Genomic DNA, 13,945 nt, shown 5'->3' on the forward strand with positions numbered 1-13,945 from the left:
TATTCCAATCAGTCTGGAGATCACTGATGCTTAAATATCTCTTACAATATTGAAGTCAAATAGAGGATTGTGATATTGGGTTTTCTCCATCGCCACGCCCTAAGTGTATGACCAGCGTTTAAACAAAGCAAATAATTAAATTGAAAGACATGATGCATAAGGTAATCGCTAATAATATCCGAAGCAAGATGGTGAGGACGAGGTCTAACGAGTCAGATGGTTGCATGCTGGCTCCATTTTGTAGCTGCCGGGCAGAGTGTCTATCAGCGGAGAGATGCTGCAGCATACTGTCTACTCTGCAGTCTCTACAGCCTCCATCCATCCTGGCCAAGTCAGGGTAAATTGATTGTCTAAGCTCTGAGAGAGAAAAGGCGGAGGGAAGCGGGCGCCAGGCCAGACTGACGAAGGTTTGACAAAACTCCTTCAATTGTAGCTTCTACCTAAAAGTGACGGAGACAGGAGTTGTCTTTGTGGAAAGTGTGTGAAAGAAAGCTTTGAGTTTTTACAGTAAGTCTAACAGAAATCTGCCTTTGGTGTTTTTGACTGTTAGAGGAAAACAAATGTTGACTACCCTTCCGCGCTGTAGGCGGATAAGGCTCGTCCTATTTGACTGAAGTACCCAGACGCCATTGGCCGGGAGCCCAAGGAGACAGGAAGCACTTTTGTGGCATCAAATATTAATGGCGTTATAGAGTGTATTGATTATATAATACGTTTTCCCAGCATCTGAGCACCGACTGAAATGTATTCCCTGAATAATTGAAAAAGTATCCATGAGCGGTTTTTCATCTCAATGGTTGGTGAATGTAATTGCATTGCGCCCTTATTTCAGTGTTATTCGAGATTTTATCAGGACACGCGAGAGTGTGTGTGTGTGTGTGTGTGTGTGTGTGTGTGTGTGTGTGTGTGTGTGTGTGTGTGTGTGTGTGTGTGTGTGTGTGTGTGTGTGTGTGTGTGTGTGTGTGTGTGTGTGTGTGTGTGTGTGTGTGTGTGTGTGTTCGTGTGTTCAAGTGATAAACCCAAAGACAGCGATATGAAGAAAGATGAAATTGTGTGTGTGTGTGTGTGTGTGTGTGTGTGTGTGTGTGTGTGTGTGTGTGTGTGTGTGTGTGTGTGTGTGTGTGTGTGTGTGTGTGTGTGTGTGTGTGTGTGTGTGTGTGTGTGTGTGTGTGTGTTACGCCTGCGACTGTTTGTTTTACGAATGGTTGAGCATTGAGCGCAGAGACTTTAACGCACTTCTGAGAAATGTAATATTCCTCTTCTCCGACATTATGCTCTCTTGCTCTGTATGTTGGCTGTTGAAATGGAGACTCATATGCATCTGCTTGCTGCTTCTAACATTTTTATCACCACATTTGTACATGGTACGATTGCACCGCGCTGTCTGCTTGCTGCGGCACACCATCCCTTTCCACCGCCACATGAAACGACGGCTTTACAGAATGGCTGGAGAAATGTTTTTGATGTGTAAACCTCTGCCTAACGTTTCCTTTTTTCAGGGAAGCTTTCAAACTTTACATCCAGCAATACAATGTGTTCTCCTCTTTCATCTTCATTAAAACATTTCGCTCCCCTGAATCAACTGTATCAAAATCCTAACAAAAAGCTCAGGATAAGGCTTGTTTTTCAATATAAAAGCCCCGGAATGTATGTGAATCCGAAAATAATTCTTAGAAATAGGCTAGTTTTTCAAAATAAAAGCCCAGAAAGTATAAACATTTTTACAGGAAGCTCAGGATTTGTCTTGTTTTTCAAATTAAAAGACCAGGAAGTATCTTAATCCTCACACAGAGTTCATGATGAGGCTTGTTTTTCAAAATAAAAGCCCCTGAAAGTATCTTAATCCTCACACAGAGTTCATGATGAGGCTTGTTTTCCAAAATAAAAGCACCAAAAAGCAATAATACAGCCACTGCTAACAGGACCTACTTAGTGCTTGCTATATTAGCACAGGGATGAGCACCGAGGACCCGTTACAGTCAACATTTCCCGGCGGGGAATTTATATTAGCTCCAGAGGGGTAACTATCCCTGGCACTGTCTGCTCTATTTCAAAAATTAAAGACACACCCGACTAGCTTTGGCACAAATGCATAAGGTTGACCTCACACAGCTAAAACCTTGATACATTAAAAGTCCTAATGCTTCCACGCAATTTGTCCCAGTCAGAATAAGCAAGTAGAAACCATTAATCAACTGTAACCCTCTCTGCCGTCACAACACTCGAATGGTGGCTGAACTCGATATTTCTAGGTGATCACTCCCAAAATATCCCAATCTTCCCCATCACCTGTCAGTTTGTAGAGATAATATACCCTGTCCTCTTTTCTTCCCTGACCCCCATGCCCCTCTGAATCTTCTTTCTCCCTTTCAAGCTGACAGTTCACTCTCATTTAGACCTCCATTATGCATTCCTGCTCAAGTTTACAAGACACATTGACAACAGAACATGTACAGACTCTCTCCGCCCCCACCTCTGTCTCCCTCTTTCTTTGAAGTATTGGAAGTGTCTTCCCCATTACTCAGCCCTTGCCTTTACTTCCCCCTCCCATCTGATCCCTCACTCCCTCTCTTCATCTCTCTGAAGGAGTAAATGAAGGCAGAGGTCATCCCTCCTCTCTTTCTCCTCTCCTGCTAAATTGGCTGCTTGTAGCCTCCGTATATAGCTGCAGGCGTTTAAGCCCCCCCGCACTGAGAGCCGGCGAACAGGCTTCCTGCTCATTTGTGGCATCGCTGTCTCTTCAACCACAGGCTTGTTTACCCACAGAGAGCAACAGGGAAACCCTCATTATAAACTGCACCAAGGTCATCGCAGATGCCACAACAATATACCAGCTTCAGCACACATGCAATAATATTAAAGCCAAGGAAATTAATAAAGCAGACTGAGGAAATTTTACCCCCTTTTTCTATTTTAGCTATTTCATTATCGGCATGAAGACTAAGGTGCACAATCTGGAACTGATTAGGATTATATTGCATTGTAATTTGAGATATTAGACGGAATACTAACAGTACATTATCATCTAAAAATAAAGGTGTTATTTTTTTTAAGAGGATTTATACCAAACAATATGTTTTCTATATTTCTTTATTTTGTATCGTGGTGAGGCTACTCTTAAGAATGATATTTTCACATGTTTTTGCTACTTGGTTACTATTCAATATTGAATTGTATCGATACAATTTCAGTTAATTGTGCAGCCATGATCATTTTAATAAGGTCTCCCTTTAAAGGTATATCACTTATTTCAATCATAATCAGAAATCCATTATTTATCCAACAGCGGGGAAATTTAGAATGTAAAAGCAAAAACAAGCAATGCCAAAAATAAGATGAGTAGGGTAACATTGAATAGGGTAAGAATATATGAAGATAATATAAGAACAAATAAGCTAATATGTAAATGTTTAAGGTAGCAGAAAGAAGTAGTAGTTAATAGATTGTAAAAAAGACCCCAAAAAACGAACCCTGAGTCTGTATCATTCTGACTGGTTTATCTGTAATCCTCCAGTGAGTCGCTGTTTTTTCCCATCACCCCAACCCCCTCCTCTCCCATTGCTCCCCAAATCCCACTGCACCCCTAACCTTGTAAAGTGAGTGTCTGATGCTGACGGTGGCACCCCCCCCCCCCCCCTGTGCTCCGCTCCGTAGGGGTCGACAGAGACACAGTGGCGTCAGGCAGAGCTCCCGCAGCTCCAGGGCTGGGCAGAGAAGGGATTGCTGACGCAGCCAAAGATGGTAAGGAGACGACTGCGCTGCCAAATGGACGGCCCAGCCAATCCACACACCCATGAAGTAATATGATCTGATATTGTCCTGTGTTTACATAAGTACGCTGTGCTCGGGGATGCTGCTGACGGAGACGGTACCAGCCGCAGCAGAGATTGATGGAGGGAGGGTTGTAAGGGAGGAGCTCTGCAGATATGAGGGTGAAGCTGCTGACGTTTTCATCCAGTGTGCACACCGGGAGCTAATAAAAAAATACTTATGTTTCAATTCATGGGTACATATTGATGCTTTAGCGTTTAGCCTGCTTTTAACTTTTCATTAACACATGCAAAGCTGAACCTGTGGGCATTTCTGATCAACCTTTACTTCCTTGCAGAAGATCACTGAAATAGCTTTCTTTGATTTGACCGTTTCGGGACTTTTCTCCTGCATTAAGCTCTCTAGAGCCTATAAAAAAAATCTGAAATAACTTTCAGAATCAGATTACTTAATTTATCACAAATTAAATTGTATTTATTTGTAAAATTTGGTTCATTTGATAACAAAAGAAAGAGAAAAAAGGGAAGACATTCTAACAAAAGGAGTTCAAATAAAATTAAAAATGTGTTTGTAAATAAAAATAAAAGATATGAATAAGATATTAATGCAAAATGTATTGGCTGCTAATCGTAAGTACCTTGTAACTATGGCTTTAGCATTATTTAAGTTAGGGCTGAGCCAACATATTCTATGTGATCAAGATCATTTCATACTGTATCTCCATAGAGGATATAGCATACGCAAGTCAATAAATATTCCTAAAAACATCTACATTTGTAATGTTTGCAGTCCTCTTAACCTCACTTTTTTTGTGTAATCTAAACTGCCATTAGTCTTTGCATGTGAACTAATGATAAACAAATCAATACAGTGTTTGTGAGAATACAGGATCACAAAACATAATCAGGGGACGTAAACAACAACGCAACAAAGCTGTCTGTCATTCCATTTGATACGATTTTTGGAATAATCATACAGTTTTTGATGAACAGAAATATTGTTTTCTGGCGTCACTTTAACATTTATGGAAAATCTGCATTTTGGTATGAGGGCGCACGCCGGAAGTAAGAGGGTTCAGCGCCGTTACCCGCTTTAGACAAAACCCTGATAATATTTCTGTCTATAACAATATACTTCTGGTACGTTTTAGTCAGTATGTGTTTTCCTTTATTTCCAATTAAGACATACAACTTGTCACAAAGTATATGATTTAATATAAATTTTTTTTGATCATATTCCATTTTCCGCCCAGTCAAGCCAATCGATTTGTCATTCTTAAGATGCTCGCGTCAGTGTTATGAACCTCAGGTATCTTTCGACTTTACAATCATAAACATTCATTTTAAATTCCCCCTCACACACACTCTCCTCACATTAGTATGATGCACACCGCCCTACACGTGTACTCCTTGTATCTAGATCCCTCGGTGCTGGCTCTGTTTCTCCTACATGTGTGGAATAACAACCTGTGCGAACACAGAGCTGCATCTCGAGTCTGGAGATGTGGAGCAAGGGGCTGTGTGTTGTTCTCAGTCAGCAGGACACGCAGTTCTGTCCACAGCACTAGGCTGCACAGCAGGGGTGGTCGGCAGCGGCGGTCGTGGTGTTCACAACCGACATGAAGTGGACTGCTGAGCGGCACAAATGCTGTTGGGCAGGGACAGGGAGAGGGATATAATTGGCCACAGGGACTCTGCAGGTCCCTGTTAATTAGAAGCAGCCATTTTGGTGGAAAAACTCCTCAGAAAACGTCCCATGGAGTTGAAAGTCTCTCTGACAGAATGGAACCCAGCGGGGAATGTAAACAGATTTAATAAGGCCCTCTCCAATCAACTCTGTTATGGCTAGATACTATTCTCTCCCTCTCTGTGTCTGTCTTCCTCACCCTGTCTGTGTGTCTCTGTTGTGGTGGAGTGGTGAGTGAGGAGGAAGGGATACTGTCAAAAGAACAATTTGCATGCAGCTCTCATCTTGAGAGCTTTTAGACATCTCCCTGTCTGTTTGTTTTCTGCTGTGGGCTTGGACCCATTGTTCTCTCTGCGCATATGCAAGCATGTTTGTGTGTGTGCGTGTGTGTGTGTGTGTGTGTGTGTGTGTGTGTGTGTGTGTGTGTGTGTGTGTGTGTGTGTGTGTGTGTGTGTGTTGAAAGGATGGAAGCAGACTAAAGACTGACATTTTTGCAGCGACTCCTAACACTTAGATGGAGGGAGAGATGAACAGTAGAGAAATATAGCCTCTTTTTAAAGGTCTTCCTGGAACCAGAATGTGGATGCTTTGAACCCTTTTATGCAATTGAAATAACATTGCTGACGGTACAGGTATTCAGTGTTAGAAATATAAACAGTCTTAAGTGATAAAGACTACAGGCTTTCTGAGAGATGTTGATATTTTCATTACAATTAAATACACTGTTTACTTTTCTTAGTCTTCTTTCTGTAGTTGGTTATTCTTGTTTTATTAAACATTGATATTAAGAATATTCATATTGGATTTGTTTGGTAGTTAAAGAGTTATTTGCACGCCTGCTATTGATTTATCATCATCCCTGCTCACTACTACACGCAGAACAGATCAAAGTAAAGTGATTAAAGCCAAGAAGTACATGCACTGTAAATGTCTAAAATGGTTTCGAAAACTATTTCTGGACAATTTTTTAAAATTACGCTTTGAGATATATTATTAGATCCAGCCTTTTGATAATCCAGAAATAGAGCAAAAATATGTGTGCTGTTTCTCCATTGCTAAAACCAGCCCTGCTTCCAAGCGCAGCTCTGTGTGCGTGTTCTTCAGAACGGTTAAATATAGACCGAGCGCTGAGCGGTTCAACGGGGGGAAAGGGAGGGATTTTAGTTCTGACTTTAAATTTTCATTGAATTAGATTCATTATTGCTTGAATCTGTATTTGGGTTTCAGCACGGATGGTCACAGGGCTCGTTCTGATGGAAACGTGTTGGAATGGACAGGGCTCTTTCATGGCATTGACATACATTACATATAGAGAATATATTGTCAGTGAAAAGGGGACACTGTAGGACAGAATAAGAAAGATAAATAAAGATGATAAACAAAATAAGGGAGGCCCTATTTTTGCTTTTGTGGCTTTTCCCTCTCCTGTAGTCTGTTTGTGTGCATGTAAATGGTCTGCAAAGGCTAAAATCCCTTACCTGAAAGGCCTAATTGGATTTCTTTGTTTACGTCTGGCGCATAGTAACATCACCTTGTAACACTGGCCTTTCTATTGGCTAGCGCTCCAACACTTTGCACATGATAGGCTAAGGGGCGGGACACCTCTATAAATCACAACAGAGCCGGCCAGCTAACCAATCAAAGCAGACTGGGCTCTGGTTTCAGACAGAGGGTGAAAAGAGGTGCTGCTCAACGCAAGAGATGACCCTCTCTCTACCGTAGTAACTCTGCATCCAGCTCCTTTTTCTGTTCTATCTTCCCGATATTAAGGGATTATATTAAGCCATTTTTTTCTACTTGTGATACACATACACTCCCCACCCCCCCCCCCCCACACACACACACACACACAAGCACATATGCAAAAAAAGCCATTAATTTGATCAAACCAATTTTTTTTATGCAAATGTATGAATAATTCTCCCTCACACGTTGCTTTTGTTCAAGAGTAAGGTTAGCTCAGAATAAGCTTGCATTAAATATGTATCGGAGTGCTCTGCTGGAAAGTGCAACCTCCCTCCCTCCCCCGACTTTTCACTCTCACTCCTCACTTTTCTTTGCTGTTTTCTCACACCAAGCTCACAGTTCGTGTTTCAACACTATGATCCTGAGATGCTCTGCAAACCCTGATAAGAAAGTGCACACGTGTCTCTGTCACAGCGGTGGCAGCAGCATCAGCAGTCAGAGTGACTCGCTGCAGGGCTGCCCCTGTTGTTGCCCCCCCCCCCCACAATCCTCAGCAGCTTTCAGGGGAACATTTAGAGATGCCTCTTCCTATCTTCATGAATATTTAAGTGTTTATCCTCTCTGTGTAGGGTTTGTCATTTGTATCAATGTTTAGACAGGCGGTATGTTCTCTGTGTGTTTATGTTTGGTGTGATTCCATGTTGGAGTTTAGATGTGTGTATAGTAGATATTGATGATAAAAAATGCAACCTGATTTTCACAAATTTGATCATGTGGTGAGAGAACTATTACTCCAAAATTAAGTCTGAAAACATCGTCATTCCCAAATACAACTTTTGAGCAATTTAAATGGAGTACTTTGTCACTAATGCAAAATCCTGTAAATCCAATATTGTTATGAAGCAGTATTTCTCACTAACTTGTAACTGCAATAACAGAAATATCTTAAAATGTTGACAAATGTATGTCACTTACGATACAGCATAATATTAATCTACAAATGCATATTAATAATCATAATCCAGTAATTCAATATACATAAATCTGAAATGAGCAACCAGCATGAAAAGTACTTTTACTTTTGGTACTTTAAGTATATTTTCATGCTTTTGTACTTTTACTTTAGTATGATTTTGAGTGCACAACTTTTACTTGAGAGTACTTTGACAATGAAGTACTTTTACTTTAGTAGTTTAAGTAAAAGTACAGATGTGTATTCCAAACTGAGAGAAACATTGTAAAAATATACGCTTTTAAATTTGAACCTCTGTTAATATAACATTTTGGGCAATTCAAAAACATGAATGCACTGTATGAAAAGTTGAAACCTTTACAATGTCTGGGACTAGACCTTTAAAAGCCCTTTCCCGCGTTCTCTAACTGTTGATTTGACTTAATGCAACAGAAATCCTCCTTTTTAGAAAAATAACCACTTTGTCAGAGTCCTGCATGCCGTGCTACATATTCAGTTTTCCAAATGTGCCTTTGCTAATGAACGCTCTTTCTTCCTTCTTCCTCCCTGCACTTTGTGGTCTCTCCTCCTCCTCCTCGCCCTGCCGCAGATCATCAGTAACATGGAGGCTCCAGTGACAAACGGCCCCAGCGGAGGGGGCAACACGTCCAACGGGCCCTCCACCAACAGCCGCGGCTGCCCCTCGCCCATGCAGACCGGCCAATCAAACGACGACAGCAAGACCAACCTCATTGTCAACTACCTGCCCCAGAACATGACCCAAGAGGAGTTCCGCAGCCTGTTCGGCAGCATCGGGGAGATCGAGTCCTGCAAGCTGGTCCGCGACAAGATCACAGGTACAGAGCGGAGACTGGGATACTGCTGCATGCTTCTAAATATCAACTCCTCATGCACTAAAGGAGATAATCCGCTTAGGTTTCACATCAGAGCAGGTGTTTCCAATACGTTTTGAAAAGGTAGAAGACCCTTAAAAGGATTTTTTTTTTAGACTATACAGAATTACGTCTTTCACTGAAGTAAAAAAAAATGTAAATCAAGAAGTCAAAAGGATTTCACCTACAATATGCGACGCTCACAAGTAGTAGTAGTACAAATGTGAATATGCTTTCCACAAAAGTTAATTCCTCCTAAGGAAAGAGGAAGTGGATCTGATTTTCTATACTACTGTTTTACCTGGACTGATCTGCCACATTAAGGTCTTCCAATCACTACAACATCCTGCTTTTGAACAAATATACTATATATTGTAGAATAGTTGGTATTCCAGGGGTCCTTTAATGCATTTTGGGTGTTATCCCTTTCCTGTAGTGTGTTATAGGTATAGGTTTTCATGCATGTAAATGGTCTGCAAAGGCTCAAATTCCCTTCAGAGGGAATTTGTATACTCTATGCATTAATGTAAAAAAAGTGTTTTTATTTTGTCTTGTCTTGGCTGTATTCACACTCTTTCTGAAACACAACATTTTTAAGCGCCTTTGTTTGAAACTAGGGTTTCATTCAGCCGTCACAATCTTGATTATCATATTTTGCATTCATAATAAAATAACGGTAAAGATAAGGACGTGATGAAACAGACTTTTGACAAGCCTCTTAAAGATCTAAAGGTGGGAGTAGATACAACACGTAGCTGTGTGTTATATTGAATGAAGACACACGTATATATGATATGAAAACTTCCCACACACGTGTACACAAACCCCACAGCCCATGTATTGTCTTCTACTGGAAGTAATCCATGTCTTCAGCGTGTGTGTTCAAGCGCTGTGAGTCAGCAAAGCGCCACATGTTCTCCAGAGGTGTTTTAAATTAAGCAGCACTTCGCGGCGCTAATCATGGCTGTAATCTGGGCGTAGTGGCTGTGTGTGGGCGGCCATACAGCAGATGGATCGCGGGGAGGGAGGGGGGGAGGGAGGGATGGATGGGGGGGGGGGGGGGGGGGGGGTGCGGCTCTGTGATAATGCTCCATAATGGCTTTCATTTTAGATCCTACTTACTGACACTCTTCTCCTGATAATCTCATTAAAGAGCACCAGGCTGGCAGGCAGCGTGGATCACCGAGCCATTCTCCGATTGCAGGCAAGGCGAGGAGCATAACACACACACACACACACAAACACACACACACACACACGGATAAATACGAAAACATCATCACCAAATTCCTGTAATAGATTAAGTACATCCAAAAGGCCAATAGAGAGGATGATTTTAAAGCAGAAATGGCCACTTGCCCGGCCTCCTGTTCTCTGAAGCATGCTCCACAGCGCTCCTCTCTAGGACCATCTTCCTCTTCCTCCGTAATGGGCCACAAAATGGAGCCTGAGAGTCTGATACACCGGGATAATGGAGGACGCTGTGTACAAAAATAACACTTGGATACCACACGCTATCATCATCACCAGGTTCTCCCCCCCCCTTCCCCCTCAAGTGCGATTTGCCGAGCAGCAGATATTTGGAGGGAGTTTAAAAAACGTGCTGCTCGGGCCCCTAAAATGCAGAAAGCAAGAGAAATGTTTGTTCACTCACTTCTGAAACCATTTAGGGTTCTTCTCTGCTCTGCGCTACAAGGTCTCTCTGATGACTTAGCATCAACGCAACAAAAAAAATAAGTTAAAAATAAATCCTACCCTACCTCCGTCTCCCCCGTGGTGCATGCCTGTTTCGCTCTCCCATGGGTGCAATTTTCCCGTGCAAACTTTTAGGCTAACAAAGCACAGATCCCCTCTTCTGGCGGGGGAACGCCAAGAGGCTTTATACTCTCTAACAGTCATCCCAATCATTAACAGCCAGGCTCGCAAGTGGGAGGGGTTAGGAGATGCATGGCAGGTAAAGAGAACACCTTTTTTCTTTGGCTTTTATACAAGTCGGCAACCATCCATTAGTATCATGTAGATTCATCAGTTTACTTGTTTCTTAAATTTGGTTTTTAGGTCGATAAAATGTCCAGCATTTCGTACCATTTACTGCTTGCCGTCACCTCTGTCTCCCCCTTTCTACACTTGTTGCCCCAAAAAATGATCAATTAGTAAAAGTAAATTCAATTAGTGTTTTCCAAAGTCTAAGATGAAGTCTGTTAATTTAAATGAATGATATGTAGATTAGATGTCATAGCTATAAGACAGGGTGTCCGAACTATGTCCAACTGCGGCCCCCGGTCCTATGGATCAGCCCTTGGCTTTGCTTATATTGTACTTCTTAAATACATATAAACAGATATTACGCAGGAGTACTCATGTGTAAATGAGCTCAACTTTTCTAATAAATTCAGGCGATTCAAGTTGAAAACATTTCCAATTTTTGACAAAAGAAGTCCAATATCTCATTTGCATATCAAGCTTGAAATACATCCTTCCTATTTGTCCTTATTATAAATAATCTGAGGCTTCTGTTTGAAAGAATGGACTTCAGACCCTTTTTATAACTCAATAAATGACACCCTATGGAGAGCTGTGATGTAGGCTGTTTGTTTCTTAAAGCATACTCAAATATAAAGCATAATTTACCTACACTTGATTGATTTTGCTAACTACAAATTAACTTATGAGTCAATATACCTCACCTACATTTTTCAGTATAACATTTGGACACCCCTGCTATAAGATTTAGAATAAAGCAACTAAAAAAGATTCCCATTTAAGAAGCTAGAATCAGATATTTTTACTCAAACCAATTTATTGATTTTTAAATAGTTGGCTTGAAATGTCAATAGTTGATTGAAAAAGAATGACATGTTGCAGCTTTAATGTCTTTCATAAATATTCTGATGTCATAAAGATAAACTTTTACTTTGATAATCACACGTTTCTATCTGAGGCGAGATCGAGGGATGAAAGAGTTTTGTTTTTTTTGCGATGCTTGAATCCTCAGAATGTCTGGAGGATAGTGAGTTTAGTCTGCAGCGAGACGTTATTAATATGGATGAAAATATTAAGGCATCCATATTCTATTATGCAGTGTGAAGAGTAAGAGACTTGGAGTATAAGACAAAGTTTAAAATGTTAAATAAATTAACTTTCTGCAAACCTTAAATATAGATACACGGATAAGAGTTTCAATATTTGATCAGGCCAAGTTTTGAAGTATTTCGTCCCGCCGTTCACTAATTCCAGCATCCATCTCACATTGTATGGTTCTTTTTGTGATAGTATTACTATTTTAAACTCAGTCAGTCTGCAGTATTTCTGCTCATCGCACAGTATCAGTGTTCGCAGCTTGCCAGACCTGTGAGTGTTTTCTGATGTGGTGTGAACACATGAGAGGCAGACAGACTGACGGACAGGTCCTCAGCGTCTTGTGGACCTGCTCTGCTGTCAGCCTGAATGAACCGGGTGGCGTGAGGCTGGGGTAGGTGCGAGCCGGCGTAGACACTCCAGCTCCGTCTGTCACCCTGACTGACTTCAGCTGTTAAGAAGCCACCTCTGGGTGTGTGTCTTGCTCCACACACACTGCTCGCCTCCCTTTCTGCGTGCTTGCACAACCCCCCACCCCCCTCCATCCTCCATGCCTGGTGCTCTCATAACAGGGCCGGGACATGCAGGCTAATCTTTTATTTAGGGCTAGCTAACACGCACCTAGCTGCAGCCCACACACACTCAGCCTCCACATGTGATTCCTATTCCAGAGAAGATATCTGAAATGCTGCTTCTTCTTTTTTTGTTTGTATACTGTAGTATCTTTTACATTCGGGCTCCTGTATACCTGTGTCAAGTGCATGACGGCTTTCAGTCGCTTTGCACAAAAGATGGTTCCACTTTAAACATTCTCTTCCTCCTTTCTTTCTTTATTTAAAAAAAGGAAGAAAAACATACATTTAAGCAGCAAATTGACAGTTTGAAAGCTCATGTTGAGCATCAGGGGGAGCAACATCTCCTCACAGAGACGTTAGTGAAAAAATAACCTGTTTTCTATTATTGCCAGATTGGAAAAATCCATGTAGACCTGGAAATACTAAATCAGCACTTCTATAGATGCCACACACACACACACACACACACACACACACACACACACACACACACAAAGTGGACTGAACCTCGTCAGTAAGTAATTTTTTTCGGGGATGATTTTTTACATCAGCTGCCTTTCTGCAGGAGAAATGAATGCATTTGTTTTCATAACGACATCGAGGGGAGAGGAAATTGCTTTTCATGCTGAAAGAATTGATTGCATATTTTCATCGACAAACCATTTTTTCGATTCTCACGTCGTGCTAATAATTACAGAAGGATATTATTATTTGATTGTCGCGTAAACAAATCACCATGTTTAACGGCGGCTGTTTTTCATAGTAGCAGCTTCTTTCTCTCATTGGCGACTTTCAGCTGCAAACTTTTTATTTATATTTGTCTGTTTGTATGCAGATGCAATTATCTCATCTCTACATCAAACCCTGTACAGAAATTCCTGACTGGAGCCTTGGCACACTACTCAAGTCACCCTCCATGTGTTGGTTTTATACAAGGAATCTGGGGAACTGATGCAAATCATAGTGACAATGTAGCAAGCCAAGCAGATGTTGGCTATGAAAAATAGATGGACTGTGATGTCAGCTGTGGAGGAGCTGGAGCCGCTCTGACAGACAGCCGCTTCAGTGCAATGTGAATACCTGCTGCAAACCCAAATCTTACATAAGGACAGGTACACCTTATTTATATACAGAAAAACATCGCCTTCCTTTGCACGCACTGTGGTTCCAGCAGCAAATTCACATTACTTTTTTAAATTTCAGTTATGGAACATCAAGTGCTCACACGGACGCATAATAGCAGCAAAACTGTAAAGAAATAAAACAGAAAATTAACTCAAAATAAAACTGCGCATGGAAAAATC

General features: G+C 41.3%; 1 protein-coding gene across 4 annotated transcripts in view; it reads left to right on the top strand.

The window, feature by feature from the left end:
• The window catches only part of elavl4 (ELAV like neuron-specific RNA binding protein 4), an 84,360-nt gene that overhangs the window by 28,771 nt on the left and 41,644 nt on the right, over positions 1–13,945 (top strand). For all 4 annotated transcript variants that reach the window (XM_063892280.1, XM_063892278.1, XM_063892279.1 and 1 more), the window contains exons 2-3: positions 3,655–3,741; positions 8,706–8,952. In XM_063892280.1, the coding sequence (XP_063748350.1) occupies positions 3,655–3,741; positions 8,706–8,952 (334 nt within the window). The remainder of the gene's footprint in view (positions 1–3,654; positions 3,742–8,705; positions 8,953–13,945) is intronic.

Source organism: Eleginops maclovinus, chromosome 9 (genome assembly GCF_036324505.1).
Source record: "Eleginops maclovinus isolate JMC-PN-2008 ecotype Puerto Natales chromosome 9, JC_Emac_rtc_rv5, whole genome shotgun sequence".
Lineage (NCBI taxonomy): Eukaryota > Metazoa > Chordata > Actinopteri > Perciformes > Eleginopidae > Eleginops > Eleginops maclovinus.